Source organism: Uncinocarpus reesii, genomic scaffold (genome assembly GCF_000003515.1).
Source record: "Uncinocarpus reesii 1704 scaffold_2 genomic scaffold, whole genome shotgun sequence".
Classification (NCBI taxonomy): Eukaryota; Fungi; Ascomycota; class Eurotiomycetes; order Onygenales; family Onygenaceae; genus Uncinocarpus; species Uncinocarpus reesii.
The window spans coordinates 1,019,973-1,035,087 of NW_003052499.1; the positions used below are offsets into that span (position 1 = coordinate 1,019,973).

The 15,115-nt window shown below is 50.5% G+C and overlaps 7 protein-coding genes across 7 annotated transcripts in view; 3 read left to right on the plus strand and 4 right to left on the minus strand.

The window, feature by feature from the left end:
- Positions 1 to 10: 10 nt before the first annotated feature.
- UREG_03325 (acetoacetate-CoA ligase) lies at positions 11 to 2,220 on the minus strand (the record flags this gene model as incomplete). Its single annotated transcript, XM_002543762.1, has 2 exons — positions 11 to 1,906; positions 1,978 to 2,220. The coding sequence occupies 2 exons, from the start codon at positions 2,218 to 2,220 to the stop codon at positions 11 to 13; spliced, it is 2,139 nt and encodes a 712-aa protein (XP_002543808.1).
- A 628-nt stretch (positions 2,221 to 2,848) lies between these two features.
- UREG_03326 (uncharacterized protein) lies at positions 2,849 to 5,536 on the minus strand (the record flags this gene model as incomplete). Its single annotated transcript, XM_002543763.1, has 4 exons — positions 2,849 to 3,083; positions 3,138 to 4,602; positions 4,778 to 5,329; positions 5,392 to 5,536. 4 exons carry the CDS (start codon positions 5,534 to 5,536, stop codon positions 2,849 to 2,851), a joined length of 2,397 nt encoding a protein of 798 aa, XP_002543809.1.
- A 1,041-nt stretch (positions 5,537 to 6,577) lies between these two features.
- On the plus strand, positions 6,578 to 8,242 carry UREG_03327 (uncharacterized protein; the record flags this gene model as incomplete). The annotated part of the gene is made up of 1 exon (XM_002543764.1): positions 6,578 to 8,242. The coding sequence occupies one exon, from the start codon at positions 6,578 to 6,580 to the stop codon at positions 8,240 to 8,242; it is 1,665 nt and encodes a 554-aa protein (XP_002543810.1).
- A 543-nt stretch (positions 8,243 to 8,785) lies between these two features.
- Positions 8,786 to 9,589, minus strand: UREG_03328 (uncharacterized protein; the record flags this gene model as incomplete). The annotated part of the gene is made up of 3 exons (XM_002543765.1): positions 8,786 to 8,879; positions 8,975 to 9,303; positions 9,362 to 9,589. 3 exons carry the CDS (start codon positions 9,587 to 9,589, stop codon positions 8,786 to 8,788), a joined length of 651 nt encoding a protein of 216 aa, XP_002543811.1.
- A 906-nt stretch (positions 9,590 to 10,495) lies between these two features.
- Positions 10,496 to 10,690, minus strand: UREG_03329 (uncharacterized protein; the record flags this gene model as incomplete). Its single annotated transcript, XM_002543766.1, has 1 exon — positions 10,496 to 10,690. One exon carries the CDS (start codon positions 10,688 to 10,690, stop codon positions 10,496 to 10,498), a length of 195 nt encoding a protein of 64 aa, XP_002543812.1.
- A 623-nt stretch (positions 10,691 to 11,313) lies between these two features.
- On the plus strand, positions 11,314 to 12,281 carry UREG_03330 (uncharacterized protein; the record flags this gene model as incomplete). The annotated part of the gene is made up of 3 exons (XM_002543767.1): positions 11,314 to 11,655; positions 11,709 to 11,947; positions 12,005 to 12,281. 3 exons carry the CDS (start codon positions 11,314 to 11,316, stop codon positions 12,279 to 12,281), a joined length of 858 nt encoding a protein of 285 aa, XP_002543813.1.
- Positions 12,282 to 13,420: 1,139 nt separating this feature from the next.
- The window catches only part of UREG_03331 (serine palmitoyltransferase 2), a gene marked incomplete at both ends in the record, with an annotated part of 2,096 nt that continues 401 nt past the window's right edge, over positions 13,421 to 15,115 (plus strand). Inside the window, 2 exons of the mRNA XM_002543768.1 lie at positions 13,421 to 13,829; positions 13,911 to 14,977. Of these exons, the coding sequence (XP_002543814.1) occupies positions 13,421 to 13,829; positions 13,911 to 14,977 (1,476 nt within the window). The remainder of the gene's footprint in view (positions 13,830 to 13,910; positions 14,978 to 15,115) is intronic.

Sequence of the window (15,115 nt, forward strand, 5' to 3'; positions counted from 1 at the left end):
ATGTGCGCCCTTAATGTTCTTCCGCCCACTTGCGATACCACTCCAGACAGGCCGCGTTGGCGACACTCGCTCCCGTCTTGATGTTCAGTCCACAGAGGATCTGCTTCACCGCATTCTCAATCTTCTTGCCGTTCGAAGTCACCGGGATCTCGGGGCAAGAGTCGATAATCGCAGGAACATGGCGAGGACTCAATTCCTTGCGGATCACCGACTGGATGAGTGTTGCAAGGCCCGCTGGCAGCGACTGTGGCTCCTTGACGACCCCAGTGGGAGTAGAAACGCCGGAAGACGATGAGGATGTGCTGTTTAGCTTGACGAACAAAACAACTGTTTCGTCAGTTTCAATGCCGTTCCGTCGCCGTCCAATGCACAACGAGTCCTCGATCACATCTGCAAAATGCTTCAGGATCACGTTATAGATCTCTGCGCTTCCGAATCTCACGCCCGCGGGCTTTAGTACCCCATCGCTTCGTCCCAGCATGACCAAACCTCCGGTGATGGGATTGATTTTTACGAAATCCCCATGGTGCCAGACGTGATCCCCATAGGTTTCAAAGTAGCTTGATCGGTATTTTGCTTCGCCTACAGGGCCTGGTGGCCAGAACATAACGGGTTGCGCAGGGAATGCTTTCGTGCATACAAGATCTCCAGCGTCATCTGCCTTGCTGATGTCGGCTCCGGCATGGTCAAACACCGACACGGCCATGCCTAATCCACGACATTGAATCTCCCCTCTGTGCACGGGGAGGATCGGACAGGAAGCTCCGAAAAGAGAGATGATATCTGTGCCGCCAGTAATGGATCCAAGGAGGACATCTTCGTGAAGAGAAGAGTATACGTAATCAAAGGTTGAAGGAGCTAATGGGGATCCAGTGCTGAAAATCGCTCGGAGTGTTCGCAATGTCACGGGCCTATGGGGATGCTTTCGCGGGTTCAACGCAGCCTGTTCCAACACAGAAAGATACTTTGCAGAAGTCCCAAAATGGGTGATGTGCAATTCATCGATCAATCGAGCCATGGCCATGTCCCCCTTTCCATTCTCCGGGTCCAGCGGGCGGAAAGGTGAGCCATCGTAGAGGACAATGCTAGACCCACTGGCCAGTGCGGACACAAGCCAATGCCACATCATCCAAGTTGTAGTGGTGAAATAAAACAGTCTGTCACCAAGACCAATGTCACAGTGAAGGACATGTTCCTTCTTATGCTGGAGAAGTGTGCCAAGGGCTCCATGGACGATAGGTTTGGGTGCACCAGTGGTGCCGGAAGAGTAGAGAATGTAGATTGGGTGATCCGGAGGAAGATATTCGAATCGCAGCGGAGCATTGGATGCTCTAGCGGGGGCGAGGAAATCGGCATAAGAGATGCTGGTGCCGCTTGGTGGCTTGACTGACTGAATATCAAAAGCATGGTCTCTTACAGCATCGAAGACGACGACAAGCTGCAGACATGGCAAACTAGCAGCGACCTCCATGACTTTGGCACGTGTGTCATGGACCTTGCCGTTGTACTGTGCGGCGTTGTCAGCAAAAAGCAGTTTGGGCTCAATCTGGCGCAATCGTTCAAGGACAGCATGCACGCCAGTGTCCGTGGAGACACCGCTCCACAACGCTCCAATTGAAGTGGTAGCCAACATGGCAATCAGGGTATTCGGATGGTTACCAACGAAACCAGCGACACGGTCTCCCTTGACCACACCGGCTTCGCGCATGGAGGTAGCGCACAGCCGAACTCTCTCGCGCAGGTCCTTCCATGAAATATGCTCCCGGGTAGACTCCGTGGCAGCAATCACAGCGACTGCGTGCTCATGCGGGTTGCTAGAAGGGAAGAGAAGGTTCTCGGCGAAATTGATCAGACATCCGTCGAAGAAAGGCCGTTTGGGGAAAAGGAGTCCAACATCCTCGCTGACCTAGTGGGATGTTCCGTGGTCAGCGCCAAATCGTCTAGTTAGCTGGTTTTGTCTGAAGGAAAAGGCTTTACCTTGTCGTAGCTCCGATGGGCCTTGACGCCGGTGTAATTCCACACTTCCTCCCAGAACTTGTTCGGCTCATCAACACTCCACTGCCAGAGGTCGTGATATGTACTGAGGGCGATATCATGCTTGGATGCCACAATGGTCTTGAACTCGTGAATACTAGTTGCTTCAGGGTTGGCAGGCCGCCATAGCTCCCTGGCTTCGTCTGCGTAGTCTCCCATGCCGTTGGCGTGGTCGATAAATGGCATTGCTAAATCAGTCGCGTCAGGACACTGGATAGTGGTGCTCTCTCTGGGCCTAGCAGTCGTGCGCCGATAAGTTACCGATGGACTCAATTTAGCAATGAACGTTAGGCAATTAATGGGATATTCTTCGTTGCGCAGCAGATGGGCAACTCCTCTCGGGAAGCGCAAGTGAATAATTTGTTTTCCGCTGTCTTCACCCTGCCATTGCCGTGTCTGGCCCCTCGTCGCATCGCCAGGGGTGCTTCTTTCGTCTGTTCTTCTTGCTTATGCGGGTCTTTTCCGAGCCAAAAAGGGAATTTTCCGATGCTTCGGAGGCTTCGCTGGCCAATCGGACGTCGCGGGGCCCTGGCATAATTATGTAAGCATGCACTTGGCTCGTTGCCCGATTGGGACCGGAATACGGATCAACATATATCCACCCCACCCGTTTTGTCTGTTGGGACAGTCACATGATGCAGCTGTGCTTAGTAAGACTCAGGCGACGACATCTTTCAACCTCACCTTCCGAGGTGAATAGATCTTGGGATCATTGCTCCTGAAGAACTATTATTATTAGAATTCCAAATGGCGTCTTCTATCTACATTACATGTTTCATCATCCTCTATTTACATCTTCAAGTTCACGCGGACCCTACTTGTTGTAGTAGGACACAAGAGAATCATAGTCAGCCATGGAATCCGTTCCTGCCTGCCCATGTCCAACTAAAGCTTTTCGATAATTCTGTGCTTCCACTAGGGCTTTCTTCGCTTCTCCGTCTTGCTGCATCTCCTTGAGAATAAGGTGTTTTCGGAAGTACGATCTCGCAACCCGGTCCTCCGCACCGGGAACTGAGTGGAAAATCGTTATGGCCCGGCCAACGCTTTCCCTATTACAGCAGGTTAGCATCCCGTCACCACAGTTCAGGGTGTGCAAAACATACAGAGCATCGGCAAGTCGCCCCAACTGCTGGTACACGCAACTTAACCCATAGTGACTCACCCCTGAGTCATTGTGTCCCTCGCCCATTGCTCGGTTCCGTATCGCCAATGTGCGTTCGTGCACCTCGAGGCCCTTGTCCACTTCACCACAAGCGACAAGGAGGTCTGCATAGGTGAATCGAAACTGGTTTGACCGAAAGTCATCTGGCCCGTTGTGGGTCTCCACCAGGTCTATCACCTTCTTTGCAGTAGTTTTCGCTTCTGCCACCCGGCCTTGTCCCATCTGAACGCGACAAATGTTGTACAAGGTGACCCCAATATCATACGGGATGGTGGTTTCATCCCCAAGTGTATATTTGATGTCAAGCGCTTTTTGAAACAGCGGCATGGCCTCGTTATACTCTTCAAGGACCAGTCGACCGGCGCCGGTATTGCTATAGCAATTGGCCAGCATTCGTTGGTCATCGTGCGATGGGTTAGTCTTTGCAGCCATGTACTTTTGCCGAACGTTGAGGGCTCTTTGGAACAATTCGACGCATTCTTCCCGTGTCTGGTACGTTGGAAGTTTCAGTGCCCCAACTATAGTGAGGATGTCTGATTGGAGGGCATCCGGCGCATCCTTCCCAAGCACTTTTTCAGAGATATCAAGAGTGTGGGTTGCAAACTCAAGTGCATGCTCAGTCCCGCGCTCCCACATGTACCAAGCACAGTTGCATAGCATCTCGATATATGCTCTAGGGACATCTTGCTCGCAAAGTCCTGACCAACCAAAGGTTGTTTTGAGGCTTAGCACATGTGGAATCCATAATTCACAGTCCGCCCAATCCTTACACATTGTTCCTCCATTCGGCGGCCTCGCAGGAAAGGTGCGGTTTAATAGGTCGACAGCGTCCTGAAACGCTTCTAGCCTCTTGGGAGGCTCTAGCACATGGATAGCACGGCGTTTTACAATGCGGTGCATGCGCAAATTTCGACCGGAGTCTACATGAATAGGAGTAACGAGATCGTGTTTCGCAAGTATTCGTATCTCATCGTTCCAATCGAAAATGTCCGCAAGGTGTTTCAGTCGGGGGTTGTCCTGGCAGCCTCCGGTAATGAGCGATTCCTGCACTTTATCTGTCTGAAAGAACGCCATGACCCCCATCAGGTAGGTCTCTTTCTCTGATAAGAGCCCGATAGACAGGTCGCAGCACGTTGCAAGTGTGTTCACGTACTGTGATCCTGCCATGCTCGCTGTATCAGAGTAAAATCGCTCAGAGTTAGTTTGAAGAATGGTGGAAAATTGGTCCATCGTGCATTTGGTTTGTCGCATAAAGATGCCCATTTGGCAAATTCCGAGAGGCATACCGCCGAGTTCGCTAAGCACCTCGCGGGTTTTGTCAGTTTCCGGTACTTGCGGATAAATTTGCGTCAAAAGCTTCGTTGCTTCCGCTGGCTGAAAGCCTTCTAGTTCGATCTTACACTGACCTAATCTGTCAGCAGTGTCCCTGTCCCGTGTTGTTACGATAATTGACCCGTTGCCGGAATTAGGCCAATAATCCAGAATATCCGCCGCGGCATCGACATTGTCAAACACAAGCAGCCATCTTTCCTCTGTTAAGATGTTAGACCGGTCGCATTTCGACTATGTTCCATCACTTACTGGTAGCTAACAGCCAGTCTTTAGCGGCTTGTACTGTTTTGTTCAGGTCCATTCCAGTCGTGTTTTCGTCCAAAAGCCTCCCTATTTGTGCAAAATCATGTTGCATGATAGTCGTATTCTCTGCCCTAAGCCAAAAAACACCTTTATACACCTTCCTGTTTTTGAAAGCATATTCGAGCGCCAGTTGCGTTTTGCCCATGCCTCCAAAGCCACGGATGGTCACAGTTCTGAGGTTTATTTCCCCGGCCTTTCTTGACTCGATAAGATGTTGATGAATACTTGCCAACTCGACTTCTCTTCCGATGAACGAGTCGTTGCGGGCCTCAGGAACGATGAATGTAGGTTTGATTAATTTGGCAGTTTTAAGGGCAGTAGGGATGATCGCCATCACAGCCTGGTGCCGTTTCTCTGCTGCTTGTTCACGGACAAATCCGACCTCGATATTTGCAGCTCTAGCTTCGTGCTCGAGGTCCTCCTTGTCGCTGGAAACACGCTGAACTGCATCTTCGAATGTTTTGTGCAACGACCTCCATGTTGCCCACACCACTACAGCTATTAATAGTTCCCGTCAGCCGATCACAACCCAGTATATCCCCGGGGCAAAGCTGACTTACTGATCCGTCGAGAATTCAAAAATTTGAACGCCTTGGCGCAGAATAAGATGAATGTTTCGTAAATATTCACCAGGTGGAGATGAAGTCGGTCGTTTGTTGGGAAATACCGCAGGTAATCCTCGAAGCGAGGCATAGATCGGGTCATCGTTTCTAACATCTCTGAAATGCGACTAGCACAATTCCCCAGTACGGAAGCGAACTAGGTCTACACTCAGCGCTGATCCATGTACACCAGATTTGAGAAGACCTTTCTCACCGTCAGCACAATTTGAACACTTCCCCATATCAAACATGCGACATCAGGGTTGCTCTGGCAGCAAGTGGCAACGGCTGTGTCAAAGGTGCGTAGGAAATCGAGGACCGGCACGACTACGGCTTTTAGTTTCGACCATTTTCTAGAGAACTTGTTCTTCTCGGATTGAAGTTCTTTGATACAGGTGTTGTAGTCGCGGATGTTGACGAACTTCTGGTAGTTTTTGGCGCCGAGTTCTTGTTTGGCTTTTGCAATGGCAGTGTCCCAGGCCTGCTGGGGGCTGTTGGCTCTATAACATTAGTATGCTGGGATTCAACATTGATATCGCTTTCGACTTGCCTGTTTCTAGTTGCTTGCGTGTTAGCCATCAGAAATCTCTATGCTGATGCGCCCGAATTGCAAGCAAACTCTCATCGGTGCAAGAACCGGATAACTTACTCCACACAAGCAGAAGATGGAGAAACAAATCTCATAAGAGACAATTTATGTAGGCAGTGCAGGGGGCGAGCGATACGATTTAGTCTTCAGTCCATAATCTCGTAACTCGGCGGTTAAACCATGCAGCCCGCCTTGCCGTAGCCTGATGGGGCCAGAATGGGGAGATCAGCAGATGGCGACGAGGCGCTTCGGCCAGAGCACGGGGCTCAAAACCTCAAGGGAACGATGTGGTCCCATTCGATGGGTGCTGCGCATGCAGCCCGATTTCGAAGGCTTCAGTTGCTTTCACCAGCCTCAAGCACACGGTAGGCGCCAGAGAGTCCTCGTTGTATCGGCGGAGGTGGCTGGCGAATATCTCTTAAGACTGAAGGAAGGCTTCCGATTTTGGCCCCAAACGAACGGCCCCCCGCCTGAACTCGCCCTGCTCCTTTGAGGTCAACTTTTCTCTACTCAGGAATGATTCTTCGCCTGTCTCCTGCCCTCGAGCCTAGCATCATGTTGACGTCTGCGGCTTTTCTACTCTGCCCGCTCGCTGCCACTGCCTTGCAGTACCCTTTAACACACTCACAGCCATCGTTCGAATCACCAGGTCGCCAGCAGATGCAGAAGAGATTAAATGAAATTCTGCCCAAGATCGAGATCCTCCGTCAAACTGGGGGAACGGCTGGCATCTCTGTCGGCGTCATCAGCCATGGAGACGTCGTCCTGGAGCACTTTTTTGGATTCGCAGACGTGCACCAGCGTCTGGCAGCAAATTCCAGCACTCGATACCCCATCGCCTCACTGACAAAAGCGTTCGTCGCTACTACAATCGCCCAGCTTGTCGACGAGGGCAGCCTGCGATGGGACGAGCCCTTGACGACTTACATCCCAGAGCTCAATTTTCATGCGGACCCATCACTCGCGGCCCGTCTCACGCTGATCGATCTGCTTTCCCACAATACTGGGCTCCTACGGCTCGACGCACTCTGGCTCGGTGCGAGTAGTCAGACTGTGATCTCGAAAGAGTTCACTGTTGCTGTGTGCAATCACTTGGCACCTGTGTATCCGCTGCGGTCGAAATGGCTATACAACAATTGGATGTATGCGCTTGCGGGTGAAGTGGTGGAGCGCGTGACGGGCAAATCCTTTGGTCGAGCGCTTGCCAGCCACGTTCTCGAGAAAGTTGGCCTCACGCAGACTACGGTTATTGAATCTGAAGTCCCCCCTGATTCAACCGCAGTGCCATACATGACCCTAGATGACAAGACGCCAGTACGGGTTCCAAAATCGGAACTCACCGACGGAACCTTTATGGCGTCAGCTGGAGGCGTTCGAAGTACCGTCCACGACATGTTGATTTGGGGTAATGCTCTTCTTTCAGTTTTCCGTGACGAACAATCGCCACTGAAAGGGCTCGATACCGTTCTATCCGGCCACAGTTTTATAAACAAAACGTTTTTATCTGATGAGCTCTACGCATTGGGCTTCTCGAAAGCCACTACTCCCACACAGCTTGGCAAGGTCGGGTTTAACCCAGGCCTTGTCGATGGCATGCCGGTACTAGGAACCAAATCTAATCGGGAAACCGTCTTTTACCACAGTGGTGGAGGGACCGGTTATAATCATTGCTTTATGCTTGTGCCCGGCTCTCAAACTGCCATTGTTGTTCTAACCAACGCAATTTCGCACGGGGACATTGCGGACTGGGTCGCCCAAACCCTCCTCCAAACCGTGTTAAACATAGACTCTCCCGTGGACCTGGTGCCATTTGCCGAACAAGCAGCCTCCAATTGGAGAGCATTATATCCGAAAATGGTTGAAACACTTGAGCAAGGACGGACGCCAGATACTCGCGAGCCTCCGCATCAGGAGCTACTTGGGAAATTCTACCATCCGACGCAAGCGCTGTATCTTGAGGTCTCTATCGCAGATGGCGCACTAAGATTTAGCATCAATGGCAGATCCGAACAAGAACATAAGTTGTCGCATTATCACTATGATAGCTTCATCTTCCTGCCATCGGACGACGAACGCGTTCGTCGTGGGTTGGTTCACTACAGCGCCGCGGCTTGGCTGCTGCACTTTAAGAGGGATTCTACAGGACAAGTTACGCATATTGTCTGGAATCTGGATGGTCAAGCTCCCGGCGGAGAAACCTTTTCTAAAGCGAAGGCGTAGTTGATGCTTAGAAGCAAGATAACGTGCCCATACGGAGTACATGGGAATGATAATGAGGGCTTTATTTGGAAGTGGTGTTTTTTAAGCTCAACGGGCCGGGCCGAGACCCACAGCCCAGGCTTGTTGCCGCAAAACTTTAGGCTTTGCACTCCAAAAACAAACGCAACGCAGTCGGTAGCTGTTTGGGAATATTGAAATCATCCAAAGTAGAATGTGAACCGGCCGGCGATACGAAAACACCAGCGGCATATTACTATTAAGGTATTGGGATGAGGGTTATATACGGAAAGAAACGGCTGGGAGAAGGACGTTTACAATGTAACCACTAGTTTCCAGCTTGTTCCCATTGAATATTTCCCTATCCTATAACTACTCAGAGCTTTAGCCGCGCTTTATTTTGCGCTTTTTTGCTCAGCTAAACTCTGAAGGAGCTTGCGGAACTTAGTTACAGCTGACTCGAGGTCGCTACGCAGCCCCTCGTCGCCAAAAACCTGTGCTACAGTCTTCACATCCTTATCCATTCGCTCCGTTTTGGTAGTGCCGTTAAGCACCTGGGTACCGCCGAGGCCGAGTATTAAAAGGTAGAATGCAAGTTCCTTCTCGACCTGAAATTTCTCGGCCACGGAGCTCAGGAGCTCTGACTCGAGAATTTCAGGGTTATGCCTCAGCATCCAGAATGCCTGATAGGTAATGCCGCGCTCGCCGCAGTACTCTCGAAGATCCATATCGTACGAGGTGTCTCTATGAAAACGGTTCTGGACAACCAGCGGTTTTACAGTTGAATTTTCGTAGATTCGCTTGAGCTGTGGCAGTGAGAAGTTCGAGACTCCAAGGCACCGAATCTTATCGGGCACGTAGGTTTCAAAGACCTTCCAGGCCACGAGGTTGTCGTTTTCGTTTTGGAACGGGGCGTGAAGCATAAAGGCGTCCAAGTAGTCGACTTTGAGATGATCGAAGCTCTGCTGTATAGATTGTCGGATCTGTCCCTCGAGGCTCTGGTCGGGGTTGAAGGGGATCTTGCTCTTGTCATGAGCCCAGAGAGGTGTGAACTTGGTTTGGATCTAGAAAAGTAGTTAGGAAGAGCTCATATTTAGCAGTAACTAAATAAACCAAACATACAAACAGGTCGCTGCGCTTGACGCCAGATTTCAACACCGCTTCAATGGCATCTCCCGTCAAGGGCTCGTTATAAGCCGTAGGATGATTTGCCGTGTCCACGCCAGTAAAGCCATGTCGAAAAGCCGTCTCCGTAAACTCTCCCGTTTTCTCCTCTTTCCACGCTGTTCCGTACACCAGATATGGGGTCTTGGGACCAACTTGTGGCCTTGTAGTATCGTCGTTGGACATCGTAGGCTGGATATTGGTTCTTCTTTTCTGAGTGATAGTGGGTGATCTTTGCCTGCGGCTTTCTTTCAGAAAAAGAGCCAGTGGCGGAGTTGTTCCTACTAGTAGCCAAGGGCACGTTGGCTGGCTCTCTGTGCCTGGGGGCCCAGACTCATCGCCCTTCAGTAAGAGCCGCAATTCATGCCCGAAAGTGAGGGGAAAGACGATTAGCGCAGCTCCAGCCGCCCTCAGGGTGGTGTCATGGCCTCACCTGGCTTGAAAGCACAACTAGATTCATCCTCATGCAGCTCTCCACCACAATGAAGCGTTGAAGGGGATAATTCTCGTGCGGGGAGAAGGGATAGCAACGGCTGTTCGCCTTGTCTTGTCATCAAAATCCTCGAAAGGCTATGGAGATTGAGGCTGGCTCGGGCGATCTAGGGATGGCTTTTGCTTCCTAGCGAATTAACTTGCTCTTGGGATTGCTTCGCAGACGCTATGACAACGCCACTGACGAACCCTGGACTTTACGCTGTATGTACTTGTGAAGTTTGATTGAGGAACTCTAGTATCTCCGTCCTTGTAACCAAGTCAAATAGCAACATTCGATTTGACCATTCACTACAGGTCACTGAATCACACAGCCTTGTCACCCATCCCCGCGGAGGCGACTACGAATCAAAACCTGAAACCCGGACCACGAAGGAAATTTGCCAGCTGAAAAGAATGACCAGTGAACATCGAAAGACAAATTCACAGCTCCAAGTCGACCACCCCCCTGCAATAGTTCTCTCCATCAACCCGCGTCTTGGCCCGACTAGCCACATCGCATCTGGTTGATATCAGTCACCTTGATTTTCGTCATGACACCTACTGAGAGGAGTTGTACTTACTTCGAGTGCCCGAGAGGATGCTCCAGAAATGTTGGTATCAAACGGCGGTTACAGCCTGGGTTAAGTGGCTGCACTGCTGGGGCATCTTATCGTTCACGCCTTCAATTTCCGTGTCAAGTTCTTCCGGCTGATACCATTGCTTCCACGGCTGTGCCTGACCTGGACGCGCGGGAGGCGCCATAAAGGTTGTTTGGGTCTCGGGAGTAGAGACTGATTGGGGTTGGGCGTCCATGGCTTTTGCAAAGATATTATTTCGAAAGGTCAGAATAATGACTATGTATGCCAGGGGATCTTTGAAGTCTTGAGGCTTCAAGCGCGGAGGGCAGAAACAGCGGGGTTTTATACCCGGCTTTATGACTAGGCTCATCCTCACTGCTTTCCTTTTGCCAGATGAGGGGTTGTTGGGCTTCGGTTGGATATCTCACCCAGATCTCCTATTACCAGGTATTGATACTTGCGTGCTGCAGCTCCTTTCATGGATGATCTTGATGGATCCTGGAAGCCGGGGAGCATGGTTGGTCATCCCTCCGGTTGCATTCCACTAGCGGTCTTCCGCAAAGATTTGGATGCATGCATGCAACGGACAGCCAACTATCTCTGTGCAGAGCCTCTGAATCCCGCAACCTAGCCGGCCAATACCCGAAAAACCTCGACGCATGTGTCTTTGAAGGTATGGTCCAGAGATATCGAATCATGTGGTCTCTCATTGTCCCTCTTCTCCTCTTCTTCAAAAATGAGGCTCTGCTTTCTATGCCAAACTATCCCCAGAGCCTGCCCCATTTGTCCTGGAAGTCTTCAAATCTGTCTTTTTGACAAGATATCTGTTGCCATCCCACTACTGTCGTCACTTCCACCATGGGTACCATCACAGCACAACTTAACTTTCTCAAGCCGATTGACAGCTACAAAACCGAGAAGCCATATTGGCTGTTTATCGGCAAGCCCGAAACCGCGCCCGATGTTGATCTCACTAATGTGGTAACAGAGACTGTTACTGACATTCCAGTTCATGATGTACGAGGACATGAAGAGAAGTACTCCCTCGACGAACATGGATTTCAGTTCATCAAGCACAATCAAACATTTCAAGCCTTCGAGGATGAAGAACGAATCAAAACCGAATTCCTTCCTCAGGTTGAGAAAGTCATTCGGGAGAATGTCCCTTATGTAGAGAGAGTTCTCGTCTATGACTGGCGTGTGAGTTAACATCCACCTCCTCCTAGGTCGAATCGCTAATGCCTGTTTGCTAGGTCAGAAAGGAGATAACTGAAGGTGACCCTGAATTCATCACGCCGTTGCAGGTTCAGGATCGTAACTATCCACTTGCACCCTCGATTATTGTGCACACTGGTAAGATCCTTGAACAGACTTCGTGTGAAAGCACAGCTAACCGAGAAGACACCACCGAGTTTACCATTTTGAAGAGACTCAAAGCGGAGTTGCCAGAAGAAGCTGAAAGGCTTGCGAAGGGGAGGATCCAAATGATCAAGTGAGCGAACATCAAATCATGGACATATAATTCCCGCTGCTAAAACTCAAGCATTAGCTTTTGGAGACCAATGTACGATGAAGTGAAAAACTGGCCACTTATTGTCTGTGATGGGAGAACACTGCAGACGGACAGCCTTGTCGCCGTGGATCAAGTCTCACGACGTTTCGTCGGCGACGTCTACTATGCCACTTATGATCCTCAAAACAAGTGGCATTACCAGAGCTCCATGGGCAGCCATGAAGGTGTCTTGTTCAAAAGCTGGGACACGGCTAAAAACATACCGTCAAAAGGTGAGGGTTCATGGAGTTCCCCTGTTGCAATCCATACCTAACAGTCTACAGCCTGCATCCACTCTTCGTCGTGCCTGCCAGAGGAATCTTTGCCAAAGGGGTACAAGCTGAGACGTAGTGTAGAATGCAGGGCCTTGGTATTTTCACCGGCTGTGAATTAAACAGGGGAGTTGAGGGCTTCAAATGGAAGATTGAACATTCTGCAAGTCAAAATGCCCTGATTGCTTGTACTCCATCATAGTAACATTCTCTATGGGATCAATATGTATGTTGTCACACATGATGGCACTTTGTTGCAGCGATTCTGATGTGTCACGTGACAGCATTATCGTTTTTGGTAACGAGGATAAAAGTTACAATTGTTAGCTTAACAGCTGATATTCCTTGGATCATTCAGTCCTCAAGGAAGGAAACCCATCCTCTCCAGCTAACCGCCCGTTCAAAAGGCCTGATATCAACTTCCCTTCGATACCTGATACCAGTATCACCTGTTACAGCCTGTAATTTACCCCTGAATTTGGGCGATGGCACTAGTACTATTGGCCTTGGCATGCGGTACCAGGCCGTACGCACCGGCCGGAAAACCAGCTTTGGCACACTGTGAGTGGCCGAAGCGGTATTGAAACGTGTAATCGGTGACGAGCTTCTCATCTCAAATCCGCAAAAAGCTGTTGATCATCGTCGTCCTTCATCACCTCTCTCTCCAGCGATCGCTTCTCGTTCTCTCTCCTCCCACTTCTTCTTCCAGCCGGACTCTCTTCTCTTTGATCGATGTCGTGACTTGGAAGCACTTGCTCAAGTGCCCTCGACCCTCTCGATCGCCGTTAAGTGGAGTGCCCACTTTCCCGGCTTCGCCGGATCGTTGGAAGGTTTGTTCTCGGCCTTTGGTCCTTGTTGAGAAATCCTCCTCGCTTTGGTTTTCCTCGCAGCCTCAGAGCAGCAGGATCGTCAATTGTCTCCGTCGATTGCTCTCCTCGAGTTGTTTGTGCTTTCCATGGATGCAGCGTTGACCTTTCTCGCCAGGCCTCTTCTCTAGTTGAACCACTACAACACCTCCGTCGAGACTGCCTTGAGAGGCTCGCTCCGCTGGCGACACCGCCTCGCCTACATCCAAGTGCCGTTGACTGGCTTTGTCTTGGACCGTTTCGTCTGATCCTCATTGCCGCTCCTTGTCCCTGCGATGCCTCGTCGACCTACGAGTTCCTTTGTCAACAAATCCTCCGACTCGCCGTCCCCTTCTTCGACTACGCTTCCTAAAAAGGACGCACCAAAACCTACGAATCACAACCGCAACCGCTTCAGCCAGCTGTTCCTGAATTCAACAAGGTCCAAATTGGAAGCCCAACAAGCCGCCCTTGGTGGCCAGCAGCCAAGTACCAGTACCCAGAGTCCTGTGGCAACCGGTTCGACTCCGTCCTCCCTACCAGTCATCTCTCTTTCGACTGCAGACGCTTCCACCATGGATGTTCCCGCGACCACCCTCTTCCAACCACCTTCTCCCCGTGAGGCGCGCCGAGTTGCGAAACAGCATGCCCAGTTTGGCCCTCTCGGTCACCCCACTCACCGGTGTACTTCCCGCCACCAGGGCGGTGCGTTTCCGGACCCGATTATGGACGAACCCCCGTATTTTTATTTGCTTACCACATATATTAGTTACTTAATCCTAATAGCTTTTGGGCACGTGCGTGATTTCTTCGGAAAAAGATTCAAAGAAAAGGACTACCGTCACTTAAAGCCACAGAATGGCTATGGTGCGCTGAATAGCGATTTCGACAACTTTTATGTTCGTCGCTTGAAGCTTCGTATCAATGACTGCTTCGAGCGCCCTGTCACAGGAGTGCCTGGACGGTACATCACCCTGATTGATCGTGTGAGCAATGACCAGAATCGTCACTTCCATTTCACCGGGACCACTACCGATACCTTGAATATGAGCTCCTACAATTATCTCGGATTCGCTCAGTCTGAAGGCCCATGTGCAGATGCTGTTGAGCAGACAATCAAAAAGTACGGAATCAGCTCAGTTGGCACCAGGGTCGATGCCGGGACACAGGACCTTCACCTGGAAGTTGAAGATTTAGTTGCTAGATTTGTGGGCAAGGAGGCTTCAATGGTATTCTCCATGGGATTTGGTACAAATGCTGGTATATTTCCAGCCTTGGTATCCAAGGGTTGTTTGATTATTTCTGACGAACTGAACCATGCGTCAATCCGTTATGGTGCACGATTGTCAGGGGCCTCGATTGAAATGTTCAAGCACAACGACGTTAGCGCGCTAGAAAAGAAATTACGCGAAGTGATATCCCAAGGCCAACCACGCACTCACCGCCCATGGAAAAAAATCCTGGTAGTCGTGGAAGGGCTCTACTCAATGGAAGGGTCAATGTGCAATCTCCCCGGAATCCTTGCCTTGAGAAGAAAATACAAATTCAACCTCTTCATCGACGAGGCGCACTCTATTGGAGCTATCGGTCCCCGTGGACGGGGAATATGTGATTATTTCGGAATCGACACCAAGGAAGTTGATATTCTAATGGGCACACTCACCAAATCCTTTGGTGCCAATGGTGGTTACATCGCAGCAGACAAAACCGTCATTGACAAACTCCGCGCGTCAAATGCAGCAGTGTTTTTTGGAGAAGCTCCGACACCACCGATTCTCGCTCAAATCTCGACATCTCTTAGAATTATTACCGGAGAACTTGTTCCCGGGCCAAGGGGAAGAGAGACTCCAGAGGTTAGCATTCAATTCCAGATACTTGCGCCTCGGGCTGGAAGCGTCTTGGGTTCATCGTTATGGAAATGATGATTCCCCGGATCATTCGGCTCTGCTCTCAACCTGGCAAAATGCCTGCGTCTCACATGAGATGTTAAA